The sequence below is a fragment of the Aotus nancymaae genome, unplaced genomic scaffold (genome assembly GCF_030222135.1).
Source record: "Aotus nancymaae isolate 86718 unplaced genomic scaffold, 86718_ANA_hifiasm-v0.15.2.pri h1tg000098l, whole genome shotgun sequence".
Lineage (NCBI taxonomy): Eukaryota > Metazoa > Chordata > Mammalia > Primates > Aotidae > Aotus > Aotus nancymaae.
In genome coordinates, this window is record NW_026988513.1 from 2,167,330 (window position 1) to 2,189,860 (window position 22,531).

The 22,531-nt window shown below is 45.8% G+C and overlaps 1 protein-coding gene across 8 annotated transcripts in view; it reads right to left on the reverse strand.

Moving 5' to 3' along the window:
• Positions 1-1,076: 1,076 nt before the first annotated feature.
• Positions 1,077-22,531, reverse strand: part of DUSP22 (dual specificity phosphatase 22) — a 58,547-nt gene continuing 37,092 nt past the window's right edge. For 3 of the 8 annotated variants that reach the window (XM_021676166.2, XM_064370042.1, XM_012464880.3), the window contains 4 exons: positions 16,754-16,803; positions 6,406-6,480; positions 4,070-4,241; positions 1,891-3,576 (listed from right to left, as the gene is read on the reverse strand). In XM_021676166.2, coding sequence (XP_021531841.1) covers positions 3,394-3,576; positions 4,070-4,241; positions 6,406-6,480; positions 16,754-16,803 — 480 coding nt within the window. In that variant the 3' untranslated portion in view covers positions 1,891-3,393. Of the gene's footprint in view, positions 3,577-4,069; positions 4,242-6,002; positions 6,384-6,405; positions 6,481-16,753; positions 16,804-22,531 lie in introns of those variants that run through there. The other 5 variants (XM_021676168.2, XM_021676169.2, XM_021676167.2 and 2 more) reach the window with 5 other exon arrangements.

Genomic DNA, 22,531 nt, shown 5'->3' on the forward strand with positions numbered 1-22,531 from the left:
CAGCAGCACACAATTAAGAGATAATGGGTGTTAGGCAGATATAATTCTGCAGTAAGACACGGTAGTGGGAAGTGACATGGCTGAGAGGTTGGGTGACCCTGCAGACTGGGGCTGTTGACTGAAAATCTGTTTCCCTGCTGTGGCCACTGCCTCATACCCCAGGATACACACACAGTCTTCCTGGGACTGTGCTGGGGCCTGGCTGCTGCCTCCTGAGTGGGCCCCACAGGAGACACATCCAGGGCTCGTTGGTCTGGCCCATGAAAACACTCAGAGGCACCGGGGACAGAGCTACCTCTGCCATACCAGGTGTGCGTGGGGCGTGAGGATAAGCATCGTCACACCTGAGGTGCTTCTTTTGCCTGAAACCGATCAGTGTCCCCTCACACTCATCAGGACTGCTGCAGAGGCTACAAACTCTGGAGTCAGACATCTGGGAACCTGGCAAGGTGCCTCACCAATCCTTGCCTCTCCTGTGGCCCCCAGCCGCTCCCAAGCCGCTGTCGGGAGCTTCAAGGCATTAGAACCTACATCAAGTCTGCCACCTACAGTCGATCTGCTCAGGAATTCACTTGCCTTTAGTTCAAGCCAAAATTATCCTAGTAGAATTAAATTTCCTTTTTTTCCCACCAGATCAGAGAAGGAAAATTTTACAAATTGACTTAAACTTCTCTTCAAGTCAGGTGATGTTCCTTCAGGTTAAAAGCTGACTATGGAATCAGAGTAACTGTATTCAGCGCCGTGCAGCAGGTGTGCACAGCGTGGATGGCTGCATGCTCCTGTGTAAACACAATCATCCCAGGTGCCAGATATGCAGCTCCCACTCTGTGCAGGCAAAACATAACTAACTCTCATGTCCAAATTTCTTTCACCTCACACTGATGGCCTATTTTTCTTTCTTGGAGACATGAATTCACCTTTTGCAGCATCAGCTACGGTGCCTTCTGGAGGAAAACAATGGCCTCTAAAATAAAACCAGGAGTAGGCTTCAATCTTGCCTTGGAATCCCTCACCGGCAAAAGGGCGCATGGCGACTGTCTCCTGGCTGGGGAAGAATGCATTGCGATGGCATTAAACTTGGCTAAGTTACCCTTTATTAATGAAAACATAGAGCTTTCGGTCAGTTCCACCACAGAGAACACAAACACAAATCATAGATAAAACCCACACCGGCCTTGTCTTTGGGTGGCGTTCCCGGGAAGCAGTCGCGAGCGCCAAGCCATCACAGGGCAGTGCGGCAAGGCTCCTGGGATCCTTGCAGGCATCAAAGTGAGGTACAGAAACCGCCACAGCAGTGGAGGTAAGGGGAAAATATTTTCTCTTGCTAAAGAATATCCTTTGTTCTCAACATAAACATGACTACGTATACATTCAGCTTGAAAAACAAGTTTACAAATCACTACTGAATACTTAAAAATAAACTCTATGTGGCTTTTCTTTTTGGCAGCACCAGCCTAAACTCTGTGGGTGTGCAGTATTTCAGAAACTTCAGGTACATTACAGTCTTCTGAGAAAGGCCCAGTACTTCAGAATTCCCGGAGCAGCTGTGAAGAAAGAAGATTACTGGCAACAAATATTAAAACAACACTTTAAGAACTACAAGAATACTTGTAGAGGTTTGTAAAGGTGCACATATTTAAGCATTCAAGCTAATATCCTAAATAATTTTTCTGTTAACATATTTTTGATTTACAGAAAAATGTGTACTTTATCAGCAAATGGTTTTAGCTGTAGATGGATGGATGATTCTACAGCTACATCCCCTTTCTGGGCGTATATCCGGCGCCTGTGCACGTGCGTGGAATCCAGCAACTTTGTTTTCCCTGATCCCCAAAAAGCTCACCTTTGACACACCCTCTATATGCACGGGAAAACGGCTCTTCTTATTCAGGGGCTCTTTTGTGGTGGAATTCGGAGAAACTGGGTTGTAACATCTCTTTAGGGAGAGGTTGAGTATGTTTTTTCATTCGAGTGGCTCTGCATGCTTAAGAAATTTGAGTCAGTATAAAGAGCTAGAGCACTGAGCTGTGTACAGCATCCCAGGACGCCTGCAGCCCCAAAGTGCAAACTGCAGATGCTCTCGTGGCCTGAATGTGGATTTTACCCACCAGAAAGCATTATTGGAGCCCAAAGTGGAAACTTTAAATAGCTCAATGATATTGGTGCCTTCCCTTTGGTTTCAAAAGCAATGATGACCGAACACTTTTGACTGTGAGGCAAAGTTAACTTGCACACCAAAAAAAACACCTTTCCAAAAAAACATTCAATGAGGTAGCTCAGATCAATTATCAAACCCAAGTGAATATCAAGAAGCTTAATAAATGCTCAGGCATTTTAAAATGCAAATTGCTACAGTGCCTAGTAAATGCTCTTTCTTCCCAATTCCCACAGGTGCATGCAAACCTTGAGAAGGGGCCCCCGCAAAGTGAGCATAGCAAGAGGCTGAGAGTCAGTGACACTGGCCAGGAGCAGAGAGGAGGGGCGCCCCGGTGCACCCAACTTAGGCTAACGTAAGCCTGCAGACCACAGAGCTCAAGTGAAGTCAGTCCCAGAGAACAAACACCAGGTAGAACTCAGGGCTCCATGGGCTGAAAAGCGGCCTTGACTCAAGGTGCTAGGGAACCCCAGGTGCATTCACACTGAGATTGAGGCAATCTAGTACTACCCTTAAAGCTGAGTCAGTATAAAGGCCTGGCCCACTGGAGCAGCTCAGGGCAGTCCTTCACGCTTTTGAGGGCCCCAGAGCCACCCACCCTCTAGAGGACTCTGGGCCCTGCTGCCCCTGCCACACCACCCTGGGTGGGTTCTGGGAGAGGCCATGCTTTTAGCCACTTGTCCCCTGAGTTCTCATTGTTTGCTCACAGGCACAGACCGCTCTTTGCTAGGTAGCTTTTCAGAGGTCAAGCTCAAATGCCTTCTATGTGGAGTCTTGGACAAAGGGAAAGGTGGCCACACCAACCTGGGCAGCAATATGAATTCTGTGACTTCCAGCAACATCAAAGAGTTCACACACACACATTCATGTGCACACACACACTTTCACACGCACACACTTAAGTGCACATACCCCCACACGGGCACACACATGCATCCATACACTTACACTCACCCATGCACACACGTGTGCACTCACACTCACGTGCACAGAGCAGTGCACAGCCGCTGGGCAACATCCCCGAGGGCAGCAAGCTCGAGTGCAGCCGGGGCAGGGGTGGGCGTGGTGAAGGGGCCTGGAGCAGGGCCGGGCAGTGTTGCTTGGGAAGGAGCCCTGAGCGCCCCACCTCGCCCTGGCTATCTCCCTTTCCTGTCCTCGGCGGCCAGCACCACCGCACCACCACCCAGCCGGGCGCACTGAAGACAAGCGGTGGGAAGGCAGGCAGCAGGTCCCTCGTGTTAGGTCTCCGTCGTGTAATTATCATAGGTCAGCGGAGCCAGTGCCGGAAAACTGCTCCACCGCCTGGTGCCGTGCTGGGGCTCCATGCGCCCTTGCTCCTTATATTTACCCAGAATGTTTTTGGCTTCTTCTGCATCTCGCAAAGGGCTCTCTCCATATTCTTCCTTCAGCCACTGACGATACTGGAGAGGATGGAAACAAACCCGAAACGTCACACACATGTGCACACCTGCATCCACGCAGACTTGCACCTGTGACATTACCGCAGAGATGGCACCGCAGGTAGCCAGGGAAACAAACAGCAGTGGGAAATCAGAGCTCTGGGGCTGCCCAGCCACGGTCAAGCCAGAGGCACAACTGCTCCTTCAAGGTGTTGGCCTAGGGCAGGAAGACAGGCCAGACCAAGGAAATGGGACTTCACCCAGAGGGAGAGAAACAAGCTAGTAGAGGGTACCAGGCACAAGGAAACGACAAAGGGCAGGCGCCTGTGGCTTCCGCAGATGCACGAGGGATCCGTGGCAACTTCTGAGGAGGTGCAGTTGGGCACCCTGGGAGCCGATGTCTTCTGTGGGCCTTTCAACTCCAAACGCCACGATGCTGGCTATGTACGGAAAGACTGTGGCCACCATCCAGGGCACCTGCCTACATCTCTGATGTCTCCTAAGCATTGCTTACCTGATGGACCTCATGCTTCTCAAAATCCTGGAGCTGTCTCTGGAAGCCCACGTTGGGGTTGGCACAGGATCTCCCAGCGCGCACGGTGTGCAGGGCATCCTCCCAGCCAAAGTCAGTGACGGTCATGATGTACGCAATCACCAGCGTCACGCTCCTGGAGACCCCGGCCAGGCTGTGGGGCGCAAGAGAAGCACATGGGTGAGAGCAGTTTCAGATCCCCGGGTCCACCACCCAATCCATGTGGAGCTGGGGGGTCTAAGGACCTTGTTTACAAAGTCTTCCTGCCTTGGATTACACGTGGACAGTAAGCACACTACCAGGAACCCACTCAGCACTCAGCATACCAGCTTCCTCTACCTCCCGGCACTAGAATCGCAGGCTTTCTTCTGCTGTTGAGCTTCATTTATTGGTTTTCTATGGGCTGTGGCTCCAGATGCTCCCTTGGTCCTAAGCCCCTCCTCCGGTCTTTCCCATTTCCCCAGACAAGCGACATGACTGAGGTACTCCATGGGAACTTGAGGCTTCCGGGGCCTACGCAACAAACCCATTTATAACCTACATTGGTTTAGAATGCTTCATGTTCCTTAAAAGTCTAGTTTTCTTAGCTATATCAGGGCTAGATCTATAATTTTTAAAGCCCATGACATGCAGAAGCCCTTACCCAATCTGACTTTTATGCTCTTTTTGACATAAATATGCAGAGTACAGAGCAGGCACGCTGCGTCTGCAGGTGGGAGCAAGGCACCCTGCAGGCAGTAACGGTTAGGGTGAGCTACCTGGAGCGGGCTGAGTGAGAGGGCCCATTTTACATGTACATGCAAATGAAGGCGGTCACAGAAAGGTTGTGCTCCGTCAGACTTGAGTGTTCTAGTAACAGGTTAAGATGGGGAAGTTTAGCAAACGTCTTGCTTTTAGAAAAGCCTATCTTTAGATGTATATAACTGTACGAAATATTAATTCATAGAATATCGGGCCTACACATATTCAAATATAAATCATTATTTTAAAACCCCACTCTCAAGTAGCGGCTCTTCACTAGGGTTTTATATTAGAAAACTGGGAGAGATTTTAAAAGACAGATCCTCTTGGGCTGCAACCCTGGAGATCCACATTCACTAGGAGCCTGGAGCAGCCCAGGAGTGGGAGTTCCAGAATTCCCCTATAATTGGCTCCAACTGAACCCCCCAAGGTATGTGAAAGCCAAATAGAAATGAACATTAAAATCCTACCCTTTGTATTTATTATACTTTCTACTGTTTAACAAAATGAGATGAAAAATCATATGATTTCAAGAACTGTATGAAACTGCAGACACCATTCTAAAAACAACTATCCAGCATCCTCCCCTGTCATGAGTTACTGGCCCTCAGAACACATTATGGTTTTTTATAGATGGCTTCTCTAAATGTCATGCATTGGGTCCTCTCTGTCCTAGCAGGGCCGCCACCAACCTTAGCAGCAATATTCCCCAGGAATTATCACTTCACAGTCCTTAAGAGCTTACAGTGCAAGAGTAACTGTTTTGGGGAATGTCAAAAGATTATTAGGCTTTCAGTTAATTAATATCGCACTTTGTTCAAGACAGAGAGGGGACCTGTCCGGCCAGCATTTAGACAACACAGCCCTGGCTCCAGAATGTTGGCCACTGGTTCCCTGAGCAAATGAGCCATGTTATTAGCACGATTATGAGCGGTAATAAAAATGCCAGCCCACTTTCACTGAGAACTCTCTATGTGCTAGGCACCCCGCCAAGAGCTTCAGATGCATCATCCTTGGCTTAAGTGTGTTATAGTAGCTTTCTTTTCTCTCTCTCTGTGTGTGTGTGTGTATGTATGTGTGTATCTACACAAATTATAGCAGAATGCAAGCGGACAGCTTTCACTAAACTGGGTCATTCTGGTGTTGACAGTAATGCAATACTAAAAATCCGTACTTGCAATCAAGTCTGCTGGAGAAAAAACAACAGTGTCTTCAAAAAGTCGCTGAGGTTTCAGGGTTGAGCCTACAGAATCTGTGTCATCTGTAATAGGCTGTTCTGATGAAATGCTGGAGACAAGCCAGCAAAGGGAAGTCTCTGTTGTCTAGTGACCTTCATGGTCCGTACAGAAATCTCAGCAGTGGAAATGAAAAAAAAAGCAAAACCAGTTAGGTTCTCCTTCCATAGAAGGAAAGGGAGACTAACACACGGCGGTGGACACATGGTGCATGCATTTGAGATTTAGAGTTTACAGAAAATGATTAGGAGGTGAAACCATTAATCACACACAGAAAAACACTTGATATGAGGCCAAGCCAAAGAGCATGCTGGAGCGCTATTAAGCAAGAGACACACGTACCAGTGTACAAGGCAGCTCTCGCCACGGAGTCGGCACTCATGAATGAACTTAATACTTTCTTTGAAATGTCTTGTCCTGGGGGAAGAAAAAGAAATGACATCTCTCTATTTTACTCAATATATGATGAAAAGAAAATTCTACCTGAGGCTTCTTTCTTAAAATGTTAATTGATTTTTATGTATAATTGACACACAACTATACATACTTACACACTACAGTGTGACACTTCAATGCATGTATACTTTGTATAATATAATGATCAAATCAAGGTAATTACCTTATCCATCACTTGAAACATTTAGCACTTTGTAGTGATAACTTTCAAAAGCTTCTTTTGTAGCTATCTTGAAACATATGCCACATTCTTATTTGCTATAGTCAAATAATCCACTGTGTAATAGAAACCACGTGGCTCGGCGTGGTGGCTCACGCCTGTCAACCCAGAAACTTGGGAGGCCAAGGCAGGTAGATCACTTGAGGTCAGGAGTTTGAGACCACCCTGGCCAACAAGGTGAAAGCCCTTCTCTCCTAAAAATATAAAAATTAGCTGTGTGTGGTGGTGGGCACCTGTAATCCCAGCTACCAGGAAGGCTAAGACAGGAGAATCACTTGAACCCGGGAGGCAGAGATTACAGTGAGCTGAGATCACACCACTGCACACCAGCCTAGGCAAAACAGCAAAAAAAGAAAAAAGAAAGAAAGAAAGAAACCAGAATTTCTTCTTCCTGAGGTTTACTGAAAGCTCTCCTAGTCCCACACCATCAAAACCTGGTCACACTGTCTGTGGCTGGAGCTGTCTCAGCCTTGGAATCCATCATTTACAATGCTGAGGTCTAGGAAGGCTGTGGGTTGTCTGGAATTTTTAGAGTTTCTCTGTAAGAAATCTCTGAAACACACAGTTACCACTGACTGGGGTTGGGGGAGGTTCTGGACAATCCCCCATGTTCAAACTGAGGCCCTCAATGCCCCAGCAGAACACAGGGACCCTCACACCAGCTGTGGAGGGTGCAGGTCACCATGATGCAGGTGAGGAAGGCGTCCATGTTGTGTGGGCTTTCCAAGTCCTAAAAGCTAGTTTACTCCTGTCAATCTGGAAAATTTAAAAGCATTCTCCCAGACTGGTCTCCCCGGACTTTGACAGTCCTGTCTGCAGCTCAGTGGAGAGCTGTGCAGAAATGAAATTCTGGCTCTAATCCCTCTCTGCCACTTACTGGACAATGTGGCCCAGGAAAAGCCACTTATCTTCTCAGTTATAAAGTGGGGCTGGTATCTCACAGGGTGGATGAGGTTAATACATGCCAATATGCCTCTGCAAATTCTGAAGTTCTAAATGGGCTGGGCGATGGCACATGCCTATAATTCTAGCACTTGGGGAGGGTGAGGTGAGCAGATCACTTGAGCTCAGGAATTTGAGACCAGCTGGCAAAATGTCAAAATCTTATCTCTGCAAAAAATGCAAAAAAAAAAAAAAAAAAAAAAAATTAGTAGTCCTGTAGTCCTGGCTATTTGGGAGGCTGAGGTGGGAGGATCTCTTGAACCCAGGACAACGAGGCTGCAGTGAGCTGAGATCATGCCACTGCACTGCAGCCTGAGCAACAGAGCGAGACCCTGTCTCAATAAATAAAAATAATAGAAGTAAGTTCTAAATGATGATGTATGCCTTAATCCTTTCTTCTTCTAACTTCTTAGCTTTTCAGACCACCCTCTTTTCTCGTCACTCCTTCAGCCCCTAACCATTCAGGGAGTGCCAACTAGCATGGCCTTGTGCCAAGTCCCTGAGGCACAAAGCCAGGCAGGGCTCAAGCCCCACTTCGGTGCGCTCCCAACCAGCCTGTGTGTCTTGTGCCACTCAGACCTCATTCTGGACTGGTTTGTGGGATAAGTGCAGATACCTTAGGCGACAGACAGCACATGTGCCTCTCCAATGTCTTCTACCTTCGAATGGCTTATAAAGCAGCAAAAGTTGCCCTTGGACTAAACTGACTTCTCTTTAAACACTGATTGAGTATTGTACTGACCATTTGCCAGGGACTCTGATAAACTTAAGACATTCAGAGACAAATAAGACGTCAGTCCCAATAGCAGAATGCCGGGGCACATGAATGTAGTAAGAATGAGAAATTCAGGCACGGTCTAACAAATTCACCCAGGTCCCAACAGCAGAAGAAACTCAGCAGCCTCACGGTAGGTGCTTAGTGAGATGAGGACAGCCAGGAAGCAGAAGCAATTGTCCATGTGCACGCATGCACCCACAAACATGCACACACATGTTCTGCCAACAACTGCAGTGTCACCACAGTGCAGATCCCTAGGGGACCAAATCAAGGACTCTGGACTCTCACCTGATGTCTCTAATTAGCACATCTGCTTTTGTTAATGTTCCCAGGGATAACTGCTCCCAGATGTAAACTCGTAAGGTGGTTTGGTATACAGTAGACAAGAAAGGATTCTTGCTCTAATCAGGAAATCTAAGGTATCAGTGCTGAAGGAGACTTCAGAGAAGAAGCCCATTACAGCCAGGCCGTGAAGCCAAGTACACATCAGGGTGGGGCACCGAGGGTCAACCTGTTGGGCAGGAGTCTGGTCCCCAGCAAGGAGCTGGGCAGCCCAGCTGGGAGCTCCCCACCCCTTAAGCAGAACTAGCCATCTGGAGTTGGCAGGGAAGTCTGCTCATCTGGAGGTACTGGAACCGTAGCAAGACCTGGTCAGTTGCACTTTTTTTTTGGGAAGGACATCCCCTCTTCCCGCAGCTCTGTCCATGTTGAAGTGAAGGCAAGGCCACGGATAGGGACTTCTGGAAAAGCTTTCCCTTCCTGAAGAGAGGAAAGTGAACTAGCTCTGCCCCGGCTTCCTGCCATGGAGCTGGGAGAGAGTGCCATCCGCAGAGCTGCACTACCTGCTGCCAAGTGTCTCTCTCCCTTGGAATGCCATGTCAGTCAGATACGGTATTCTGCTACTCACGGCCAAATTCAAGCTACCTGATACCAGCAACTAATTCAACAATTTGTAAAACCTTGAGTCAACTCATCTGGCCCAGAAGTGGCTCCAGATTGCTGGTCTGCAACCTGCTTGGTGGTTTACACCAGGGACCTGCCCTTCCTGCAGGCCACTGCACACAGCAGACAGGCCACTGCACAAGCTGGGGGTGCTGACTGGCTGACTACAGGGGTGCAGCTGGACGGCACCCTCCTTGGCCCCACAAGCTGTTCATGCTGTTGGCCCCCAAGGGTGCCAAGACACTGCACCTGCCTGCAGTGCCCGCTCTTGCCTGTTCTGTGTGGGTCTCCTGGTCAAGAAGAGCCATGTCTGCATGCAGAGCAGCCAGAAAAGCAAAAGCAAATCTAGAAATGAATGCCGACCGCCTGAGTAGATGAAAAACCACAGAGCACCTCAGAACACACTGCAAAGACCACACAGTGACATGAAAGTTAGCAGTGCCCCTCTAAGTGGAGACAGGATTGGGGTCACATTCAGTTCTGTGAAGCTCATCAAGGTCTTATAAAGATGACAACTGAATCTCTTCACTGAAACTTTGGAGTGGGAACCACTTCTTATATCTGGCTTTGACATCTGCACGTCCCCAACCACAGACACAATCTTACATATTGTGGAGTTGAACCTGGGTTCAAGAGTCAGACTTGCCACATCTCAAAATAAAAGGGGGGAGTGTGCTCAGCCTGGCACCATCCAAACCCACCCACAACCAGGGAGCCGAGTGGGCATGTGAAGGAGCTGAGGAGGTCACAGAGGTGACCCTGCTCCGCACCCCCACACCCCATAGCTCTGTCTGTCTGTAGCAAGAGTAAAATCCAGGAGAGCCTGTAAGACACAGGTCCTATCCATCACAAGGTTGGGGCTCGGGGCTGCACAGCTCTGTGCAGGCATTGTGACAGGGCCATTCGCAGCCCCACCCCAGGAGCCCGAAGGATGCCAATGAGGCGGCCGCTCAGAGCTCCACAGCGAAACTTGACTCATGGACAATCTGGCACAAAGCCAAGCCAGAGAGCTATTCCTAGAAATGCCTTTTCCAAGAAAAGCCCAGAGGCAGGCGAGCACACTACTACTTTGGTGCGGGATTGTGTGTAGGGGTGTTATTTCCAGGGAAGCTGATGACAGAAGCCCCAACTCTGGTCATTAAACTCCCTCCTCCACAGTGGGAAATACCCACGGCCCTGGTCCTTCTATTGCTCAACTGCAGTTAGAAGCAGAAGCGCGAGTCTTAGGCACTATCCTACCGCAAGCTGTTTCAATGAACGCAAGTTCCCTGTTCCTGCTCTCCGTTTCGTTGGCAGTTCACCTTTACATCCACACACAGCCGCGTGGAATAGGCTCTGTCCACAGAGAGCCAGCAAACACATGCGCAAGGAAGCACGGACTGGACCACGCCTGCATTAGAAACTTACCAAACAGCACCTGGGGCTATCATGCCCGCTCCTGGCCTCAGTCCTTGGAGCACACCTAGGGCAGCAGGGGCACGTCCAGGGAGAGGGGACTCACAAACAGCCCAGACACTCCCAGCTGTCCCCCTCTCTCCTCACAGACCATCGCCCTCTGCCTGGGTCCCTTCCTTTCTGCATCAAAGGCCAAGAGCCAGTGCTCAGATGGGATCTCCTGACCTTCAGAGAGTCTAAGAAAAGATGGTGGGTAAGCCTGTAAACCACACTGCATGGTGTTCACTTTTGAGGCTGAACAACTACTTTTCACTCCAGGACTGCAAGATTTGGAGGCCTCAGTCCCCACTGTAGCATCTAAGATGGTCCTGTCCTGCTCAAAAGAACTTTGCCTGTTGGAGTGGGAGCCCAGGAATCTGGCTGAGTACCCTGAATGGCAGCTGGTCCTACCCCAAAGGTCAAGGTATCAGACCAGGCTGTAACAGCAAAGGCCACAGGAACACAGGGTACTCCTCCTTCCTTCTGATACAAAAGTGTGTGTGCATAAATGAAAGCAAAGGAGAAACAAACCCAAAAAAGGTAAGCATCTTTATATATAAAATATAGATATATTTATACATTACATATGTAAATACATGCTTTTGCTTAGCAAAAATGTTTTTGTTTGTTTTCTAATAGCAAACGGGTAGACTATTCTAACTGCATTCAGGCTCTGGAAGGTGGTTTCGTATCAGAGAGCTGCTTCCTCTTGGGGCAGAATCTGCCCAGGGCCCCTCACCCACAGGCCCTGCCCCAGCATACTTTCCAGCTGGAAGGCTGATGGTGAAGCCTCCCAACCTAGAGGTAATGGGAAGAACGTTCCTCACCAGATATGGTGGAGCTGCTCTATCAGTGCACAGCATTATACACAAAACCAGCCCACATTTGTATCAGTGAGTCCCCAACTTTGATATTTATGCCCAGTCAATATTAAAAATAGAACTGGGGGATGCTTATATTGTACTTCTCATTTTGCCAGGTAAGGTCTTTTTAAAAGCAAACTAAAACAAAGAAAGGCTTCTCTACCGCTTACTACAACATCTTCAACAACAAAAAAGAAGGACACAGTCTAAGACTAGAGGACAGTTCTTAAAGTTGAATAAATGCAGTCCGATGACAAACTGAATGCACTTTCGGCTCTCATTTTCTCCTTGAGCAGGAAATCGTCACTAGAGGCTGGCAGAGCCCTCAGGAACTGTCTAGAAGTGGGGCCACAGTAGTCCAAGGGCCCATCTAGCTCTAATCTTGCAAAAGTGCTCCTTTACAATAAAATGAAGAAAACCGTAAATGAGAGAAAAAGAGAGTTGAAAGTACAGAAAGTGTCAGTTAAAGAAAATACAGACAAAAAGATAGGGAGGTAGAATAAGGCAAGGACGTTTTACCAATGTTTTCAATACAGCCTCTCTGCATTGCTAATGCTGCTTCTCCCCACAAAAACCTCAATAAATTTACAGACCTGCTAGATTCTAAAACCAGTGAATGTCACAAAGGCGCTATTGCAATGATGCAACCCTACCGACTCCATAGCCTGGCAGAGGTCAAATGCCCTTGGACTTCACAGTAAAAGAAAAAAAAATCTGTAATTACTTGCTTCATGATGTCAAACTACAAAATGCCAGTGTAATATATATTAAAACAAGATGAGTAAATGTAAGTTAATACACATCTAACCACTCAATTTCAAAATACATTAATAGTCTTTACTTGAATAGACAGAAAATATAATCTTATTTTCAGAAATGCTTAGTGTTTATGAACAAACAAAAAAAACCACTTTCGCTTGTATCATCTCACCTAATACCACAGAAAACCCTGTGAGATAGGCATTTTACAGATGAGAGAAGAGAGGTTAAAATGACTTGCTGAAGAAATCCCATAGAGAAAGCAAAAGCAAGCAAGTATTTCCAAAGCCCTTAATTCACTAACCCGTACCATGCTGGCCACCTGGGGACCATGCAGCGTGTGATTTGATACAAACTCTAGGATGCCTCTAAGGAAGACAAAATCATGCAAAACATACCACAACTGGTCTGTGGGGTTACTACAACTCTGAGAACTTGAACTTTTACATTTCCTGACTTGGCAAGGTTAGCTGGTTGGGGAACTGAGCTGAAATTCTAACATGTTAATGTTATCTCAAACCAGGTTTCTGCATTTTAAGTTCCTGGAAGATCAGAGAGGGAGATTTGAGAGGATTAAGGCCAAGACTCTGCAAACGGACCTTTCTGGGCACTTTGCAGCCACTGATGTCAAATGACAGACAATAGCTAGTCTCAAAGGTCACAAATCTCTTACTAAACATAACTACCCAGAATTCCTGTTAGTGCAGGGATTTGTGGGGGGAAATTTAAGATATAAAGTGCTAAATTACATCAAGGCTGGCATTAATTTTTAAAATCTGTACTTAAGTTTAAAACAATAAACAACACAGTCTTCCAGAATTTATCACTGAATGAAGAAACTCTTAGGCATCAGGAATTTTTACAGTGGCAAAAGAGCTACTACTTCAAATTGTTTAGGTCACACAGAACACATTTTCCAAGTGACAGATAAGGACTTCTTTTGCTTTTGCTAACTAGAGAATTAAGAATATTTGTCTCCTGACCATCCTCATTCATTGGAAAGCAAAAGCTGACTGTCAGCACCTGATATTTGGTGAGTAATAAACCCCCTAATAAATACCATGAGAGAGGTAGGTGTTCTGTCTGCCAACCTGAGGCGAACCATTTGACTATATTGTAAAAATACGCTCACCACTAAAAAGTACGCTATGCCTTCCAGTGGAACACTTGGAACAGGTAAAAAGTAACTCAAGCTATTTCATGGCCTGTCTCTTAACAAGCCGAGTTACTCAAAGTTCCAAAGTCAACTCCACCATTTCCACGTAACTTCAGTACAGCAAGCAATATCTACAGTCAGCCATATGTGTGCCGAAGCCTTATTCACAAGCCTTGTTGTTACTAATGCATTAAAAATAAACGTTTCCCCAAAGAATCATACAAGAGCATGACTCCCAACAGCAGAGTGTCCACCTTTCTCCGCCTTTTCATGAACTACAGTGCTGACTTCCTTTTCCAGCTGAAACAGAAGTCTCACTGCTGTAGGGCTTTGCTGGAAATTGCAGCAGGGGCACATCCTCCACACACAGGCCCCAGACGGGGCAGTGCCACATCTACCTACGCCCTAAGTCTACCTACATTTATGGTTTGCGCCTTGGTAACTCTTTGTTATCCAGATACAAAGAAAGAGTTACAAAGGCAAATCATAAACTTAACAGGACCTCTTTACATATTTGGGACAGGAGAGAACCAATTAAAATTGACAGGTAGGAGGGAGGAGGGGGATGAGAAACTGCTTAAAGAGTACAACGTTCACTCTTTGGGTGATGGACACACTAAAAGCCCAGACTTCACCATTAGGCAATATAGCCATGGAACAAAATTGCACCTGCACCCCTTAAATCTATTCATATTTAAAAAAGAAAAAGTATGGGCTAGTCCTTCAGCACCAGGGGTGACTGTAATGGGGCTTTTTTTGACAGAAGATCTGAACTGACCCATGAGGCCTGCAGCTGGCATATCTTGGTCTCCCCTGTCCTTCCACGTCAGCACATCTCTCAAGGAACTAAAGCAGTCTTCCTGGGCACCAAAACTTGTTATTGCAACTACCTTTTCTGTAACTCTCAAGATACATTAATATACACTGAATAAAAGCAGACTCATTTTTTAAAGTGCCCAGAGTTCACAGAGAACACCTTCACATACATGACCTTGCCTCCAAAAACCCTTAGGTCAGGCGTTTCCAGATGAGAGAACTGAAGTGTCGATGGGTTAAAATCACCTGCCCCAAGTAGGTGGAATTGGTTTTACAGTTGAGATTTTCTAACATCTAGGTTGACTGCTTAATTGTCTATAGTGCAATGGGCCATTCCACGGTTAAATAAGGTCACTGTCACAAAGATGGCACTCAGCTCCTAGCAAAGCTGAGACGCACTGGGGACAGCTCAAGGACAGGTGGCCACCTGCGCTGACAACCCATGTCCAGAGCCCAGAGTGGGTCACACCTGAGTCTTTCTTCTAAAGAATCAAATTACCAGTCAGGTACTGACAAGTTCAACAGCATGTCAGAATCTCTAGAGCAACCACTCTAAAAATAGCCACCAAAACATAGGCAGAAGATTGCTGTGGTCTTCAGAGAAAGGCAGTGGCTCACTTCCTTCCGTGTGCACTATGCCTTCCAACCACTTCTGTTTCTTGACACGACTAGTAACCAGGGAAGTTCTCTAATGCTGCTTCTCCTCCTTCCAGGCCTAGAGTGCTATTCTGTTTTCCTAGGAAATCCCTCCTCCACCATCCTCAATCTTAAAGGTTCACCTTTCTGTGAAACAGCAAGAGTGCATGTGAAAACACAGCCCCAAGGTAGCACACACTATCTCCAACTTCCCACCTCCCATCCCCTCCTAGTCTCTACCACCTCACTTTTACATGTCAACTTATCTGACTCCAGCCCTATTTTCTTTTCCCCAAAAAGACAGATCTCACATAATTATTGAATAACCTATGATTTCTCTGCTCTGCCCCAGTGAAGATTCAAGGTCGGCTGACAGCCAGTGTTTAAAACTCCCAGAATGGTGGGACACTTGCGATCCTGAACATCAGGACGCACGATCTCACTCCTGATCTGTAGGGTGTGCGTGCACCAGTGCTTGAGGCATAAAAGCTGAATCCAGACAAGCCTGAGGACTCCCAAATTCACAAGCTCCACCACAGCCTACAACTTCCCTACGAAATGCAGTAACACGCAGTTCTAGGAGGGTTGCTGTGTCTGACCTGTGGCATACAGCATGAGGCCAGCCTGAGAATCAGAGGCCAGACTCAGCAGCATGGGCTGCTAAGTACTTTACATCCAGCCCCAGCCTTTCTGCCTGCACAAGTCAAATCTCTGCTTCGGGAAAACCGTCATCTATTCCACGTCATGGTATCTCCAGGTCCCTTCTATGCAAGCAAGAGTGACTGCTAACGCTGTAGCTGCCATGGATCTCCAGAGCCCTGCCCTCTATCCTGCGGAAACCTAATCCTATCGGTCCCCACAGGACTTCTTCCATATGGAAAAGGGAGCAATTATGAATCTCTATAGGTGCAAACAGAGTTAAAAATGACATCAAAGGTTTATTCGGCTGTGAAGAAATAGAGGACTGGACTTTCCGAAGCCAGAATGACCTATTCATTCAACTCGGCCAGGGTTTAGCAGCATGCTGTCCCATACGGCAGCCACCGGCCTCCTGAGGTTCTCAAGCCCTGGAAACGCAGCTGGTCCAAACTGAGATGTGCTGAGTATAAAACAGTATACCAGAGTCCCCAGGCTTTGTATGAAAGAAGGACATAAACTAGCTCATTAATTTTCTATATTGAGTACATATCAAAATATTTTAGATACACTGGATTAAGTAAAATATAGTATTAGAATTAATGTTGCCTCTTTCCGTTTGCTTTTTAAAATGTGGCTCCTCAAAAATTTGTTTTGCCCATTTGTGGCTCACTATCTATTTCTACTGGACAGCTCTGCTTAAGACAAAACCCAACAAATCCCTTGTGGTTTTATTTCTAGAGAAAAGATGAGCATACTAAAGGTTTAAGGTATCCTTCTTAAAAATCAGACCATTCTTGTGGACATCCCTTGAGTCTCTTCACATAACAGAAGGACCAGTCAACCACAGGGAGCCTCCCACCACAGCTCATCCCAGCCTGGCCAGCATCCACTTCAGCAGGCTCGCAGTCTCTTCCCTGGGGCCCCAGGCATGCAGGGTCATCAAGGGTCCCATGAACTCCAACGACTTCACAGTCTTCTACTTCTTTGACTTAACCATCCTGTATTCATTTTTTAAAAGCTCTCCAATAATACAGAAAAAAGAAACTTACAGGTTTTGAGATGGTGAATCCGCTGCTGGGATGCACAGGTATTTAACTCCCTGCAGAATGATAAAAAGTAAATACATAAAAATAAAAACATAAAATTCAGTGGAGAAAAACATTTAGGGAACTATTTGCTCAGGTCAAAAAATAAAAAAAAATAAAAAGGAGAAGTTTTTCACTCATCTTTTGTTGCCAAGAAACTACAGAGAAACTAATTAAAGTTCCTGGTTATTTTCAGTGACCATTCGTACAAATAATCCTGCTCTGGTTTGCAAACAGCTTGTAGGTTTAGGAAAAATGCAAACGGTATATCACAAGAGTGAAATAGTTGAGTACTTTTCAGTAAGCATCAACTACTTTTAAAACCAGCATCTTGGATGCTAGGTTATATATTCCAATTTTTTTAGGTATTTCATTTAGGATTCTAAATGTTCAAAAAGGAAGCACTGTTAGTAAAAACCTTAACATAGTGAGTGAAAACTATAACGTCACACATTACAGCTTTCTCCATCAATTTTAGTATCATGACAGCTACAATTTCACTGATGCACCAATATGAGCTTTACACCCTAGGGATAATTTGCTTTATTTTGCTTGCTCTTCAGGACAATAAAAGTTTGTATATCAAAAAAACATACTTTTTTCTTTTTTAAAGAATGGCCCAATCTGGAAAAAATAAACTTCATATACTCCTCTATAAAACTCAGGAAAAGGTTTATGTAAATCCATGCTACAACAGGCATGCTAAATTTGAGTTTTATTTTTAAAAAACTGGCTGTTTCTCTTTTGGAGGGACTGAAAGAATGTTTCAAAAGGTCTGTCAAGTAAAAAACACAAAACATAAAAATCTGATATTCTCTTTCTAAGATATTATAGCTTGATGAAGAATTAGATACATTATTTTTAAATTCTTCCTCTCCTAATTGCCTTATCTCACAGAATCTTGCCACCATGTCATGGACAATATTGGGGGTTGGGGGAGCACTTCAGAAACTGGAAAAGGAACCAGCCTTGGAGAATAAAAGGACAGATAGGTAGAAGAGTGATACAGACAACCTCAGGTTCCCAAGAAGATGGAGTTACAAAGCAACATATCTTCAAGAATTATTCACAAATAATTTTTGCATTTTTAAACTTTTGTTAACTCCTATTGTTAGGAATTTCTGTGCTGTACTTGCTAATAGGAACAACTAAATGTGTAGCTGCCCCTAATCCTTCCACACGTCCTACACATTTTAATAGTTCCTAACACTGTGAGTCCTACTTTTCCAGTACAGGCATAGATACACTTCATGTCCCAACCTCCCTTGCGACCACAGCGCAGACTCCCCACCTGGCTTCATGGATCCAAGGATACACCCTCAGAAGTCAGATCAGGAGGTACTGAGTGGGATCTGGGAAGCGTGCGTGGGCTTCGTGGGTGCAGGGTGGGGCAGAGCGCATGCACTTTGCTGGTGCAGGTGGGGCAGGTGTGGGCTGGCTCAGGGCAAAGTGGGTGCTGAGCCTGGGGCCCGTTTTTTTGGGGGATCACTCCTGAACTTCAGCCTAAAACCTGTTCTCCATCTATTCTGAGAGAACCATGAGCTTTGAACTCTCTCTCAGTAAGAGCTCAGTTTCCTGCTGAAACTGACTCAGAGAAGGATCTGTTGACTGCAACTAAGACCTAAGTGATTGAATTCCCTCTTGCCCTCTCCTACAATGATGAGGGGTCAGATCAACATTTTTTCCCCTGCAGTTTCTGTATATTTTGTTTCCAGCTCTGAATCAATCTTTACATTCTCCAATAAAAGCCCTTTTGGGTCTTAAAGGAGATGAGTTTTATTACCACTGTTTATCCACATGGGAACATCTCAGTTGAGACCAAATGGGCTTCAACCATGCCAAGGGTTAATTTAGGATTTGCTGGTGGAAGTGAAGCAGCAGCTTCTCCCTCCTTCGCCTTCACTTTGTCATCCCCAGTGGCCTCCGCCTGTCTCTGTCCTCATTTCTCCTGGGCCCGTGGGCTGTGCTCTGCTGGGAACACTGAGCAGTTGTCTGAAACTCTAAAGTGTCTTCAAACCCAGAAAGGTATGACAGCTGGGACTTAAAGAGAAAGCAAATGGAAAAGGAAATATTACTGTTAAAAGTAATTTCAGTCCTTTCCTCCATGGAGGCCAAACAAGCTTGTTGGTATAGATCCGCATACACTGATCACTTCCTGCCGCCACCATTGAAATGACTCATTCACTTCTTTCCTTTTACTCTTAAGTGAGAGTTGGCAGTGGATCAGTCCAGAAGCTTGTGAAATCCTTTCCTCCCACACACTTCCTGCACCCTCCCTGGAGACCAGCACCTCCAGAGGGACCAGAAGGAGTCTCAAGTTCCCACCTTCCCTTCCAGTGCCCTCTTCAGTGTTAGCGACTTCCATCTGGCAAGGGCGCTTTAGTGAACCCTTTCTAAGACCAGATGGAAATGCTCACCTGTCACAGACGTTGACTGACAGCCACTTTATTCTAGCAGAATCTAAAATCAGCCTGGTCTATATAGCGAGAGGAAAGAATAAAAAAAAGAAGGATAGGAAGAGAATGGACAGAGGGTCTGCTGAATAGCTCTTTGTTGGCTGACAGCATTCACCATTAAGTACCAGGCATGGGACTGGACAGCACTGTGCTTCCTACGGGTAGTCTCCATGTGTGGTTGTGTTCCCTTTTGTGGCGCCTGAGGCACAAAAAATAACAACTCAGGTTGGTCCCATAAGGCAGGAGCACCTTGTCAGGTGGGCATGAGAATCTACCCACAGGAGGATGGCAAAGGCTCTCTCTCCATCTGGGAACCACCCAAGATGAGAAGGCAGCTCTTAGCCATGCGGGCTCATGCCCACATTCGCTGGGGTAGGCGTGTGGCAGCTGCAGTTTCCCATCTGTGAGTCTTTTAGAGAAACAAAATGGCTCCCAACCACAATCTGGGGACCCCTTGCTGTTAAGGCAGGACAGAAAAAAATATAAAACCAGATAAAAATACAAAACCTAAGACAAGATTATATTCTGTGGGAGACAGAATGACAACACGTTTCCCTGCAAGGGTGCCCAGCATACAGCAGGCACTCACTGAGAGCGGAGCGACGAGAGAGAGGATGAGAACAATGACCATGAAGACACACTGAGAGGAGTGCAAGGAAAGAAACACACTGTAAAGCACCATCCTTTGTCCTGGTGACCACGAGACAAGAGGTGGGCTTCGGCCACGCCACGCAAACGGCAAGCCACCCACACAGGCTCCAGGGACACCAGCGTGTCTCCTGTGGCCACTGGAACAGGACGCAGCTGAGAGCCAGTCGGTGTGATCCACAATAAGAATATGCAAACGCAGTCAAGGAAGGAGTCAAAACTGTCAAGAAGGTTCAGCTGCTCGCCACCCAAGAACATCTATTTATCTTGCTTAGTCATTAACAAAGGCCACAGACTACAGAATTTGAGTTACCTTAAAACAGCTTCAGATACCTGCACATGTGTACAATTCACGACAGTTACTTACTAATTCAGAAAGCAAGTATGAGTCCCCCAGTGCCACAAGAAAGCTGGGCCCACTTAAAAGTATCCTAGTACTAATGAAGTTAAGTTCTGCAAGTGTTTTAATGTGGTGTGGAATAGATGTTTCACCGAATGGGTCTTAAAGACAGGACCACTCTCTGGTGTTGAAGTTTATAGAAATGGAGATAAAAGATAGGATGTATTTAGATAAATTATGGAAAGTAGAACAAACTTGGAGGTTAAAAAAAAGCCATAAAAATTCTAGAACAATCTGAAACATTAAGTAATAAAAATAGCAGCGATGTTTCCATTACTATAGTGTTTGCTCTAAGGTATTCACCCCTTTCTACTACCTCTAATATTTGAAAAAGTAAAGATAAAATGGGTTATCTTCCTGTTGCAATAAAATTCTCACTAAATAAATAAAAATTCAGCACTTTCCATGATGTTCCAAAAAAACTGGATTGGTAGAAAGCTAATTAGCATTAAAGTTTTGAGACTATTAAATATCAAGTTATGACGTTTCAATCTAGAGTGCACTGAAATACAAAAACAAGCTCAGTTAAGAAAAAGGGGCTCTGTGTATGCTTCAAGACCATCATGATTTCCATGAGGACAAAAAAAAGAGCAGCTGATTTATTTTGACTGCATATGGCATTATAATTGGCCTCACATGATGAAGTGAGCACCAGAGAGAGGAAAAGCAGGAAGAATTAAGAACAGTCTCTACCTGTATTGAGGGGACCATGTGTACACTGAACATTGTATTACTAACACCAAGCAGCACGTATAAAACAATTAGTATAAAACAACTGGGATAAAACCATGTGGTGTAAAAATTAGGAAGATGCAGGAAAGAGGCAGGAGAGATGAGGGATCTGCGAAGGAAAGCTTTCTGGTAACGCTTTCATGTTTAGTTTCTGAAAGAAACAACAGACGTCCCTTGGAGAAGAAAGTTCAGAAAGTATTCCAGCGGCTCCTGTTGAACCAGAGCTTAGAGCTGTCTAAGTCTATCTTCTCAAAAGTTCTAACACTTCTCAGTTTTCTGTTTCAACAAGTATGGTAACCACCAAAAGTGAGGTTTTTACCTTTCTTTGGGCCTGAAACTAAAGATTACACTTAAAACGATACGGAGGCAGGTACCTGAAAAGCAGGGCCAAGGCTCTGATTTCACGACTGGTAAAGAAAGAGATCAAACTCTCGCTTGTTTCAAGTATGATTTCTAACATTCACTGTTCTTTTCTTTCCGAGGCATTGTAAGAAGGAGAGTCTTCTGAAGAGCCCAGCTGACATTCTACTTTCCACAAGGAAGATAAGCCTTTAGAAGCCATGTCTCTTGCCTCGCACAGCCAACAGAAACCAGTTACAGGACTGAACTGGATCCCTGTAGGAGCCCGTTCAAAACACGAGGAGGAGGAGAGCAAGTTCCTGAGGGCCAGGATCAGGAAATCATGCAATGGAAAAGTATTTTGGCTGCTATTAAGCATATGATGACTAGAAGCCCCGATTCCTCATCTTAGCCCGTGTAGCAGCAGTGACAGCATGGGCCAGCCCACGAGGGGTCATCCTCCAGCAATGGTGTCTGTTCTTTGACCATGAGGCCCATGAGGGAGGTGTCAGGTGCCCTGCTGAACCAGCCTGTATAGCCCTGCACACACACTCTGTATTCACGTTGCCCCGCTACCACAATTAACAACTGAGTGAAACCAGCCAGTGACCTCTCAAGAGTTACTTCCACCTCATTCCCAGAAGCCAGACCCTAAAAAAGAAAAAGAGAATTAAAAGCCAAATTTAAATTTGAACCACTCCTCCCCTGATCAGAAGCAAGGTCACAGCTTATAACACTATTATGAGAAATACACAAAGCAGAAGACTCTCCCATTGGAGACAACCTCTCTATACTATTTTGTGGTAAAAATACACATAAGATTTACCATCATAGGCCAGGCACAGTGGCTCACACCTGTAATCCCAGCACTTTGGGAGGCCAAGGTGGGTGGATCACGAGGTCAGGAGTTCAAGACTAGCCTGGCCAACATGGTGAAACCCCAGCCCTACTAAAAAAATCATAAAAATTAGCCAGGTGTGGTAGTGGGCACCTATAAAATCCCAGCTACTTGAGAGGCTGAGGCAAGAGAATGGCTTGAACCTGGGAGGCAGTGGTTACAGTGTGCCAAGATCGCACCACTGCACTCCGGCCTGGGACACAGTGAGACTCCATCTCAAAAAAAAAAAAAAAAAAAAGAAAAGAAAAAAGATTTACCGTTGTAACCAT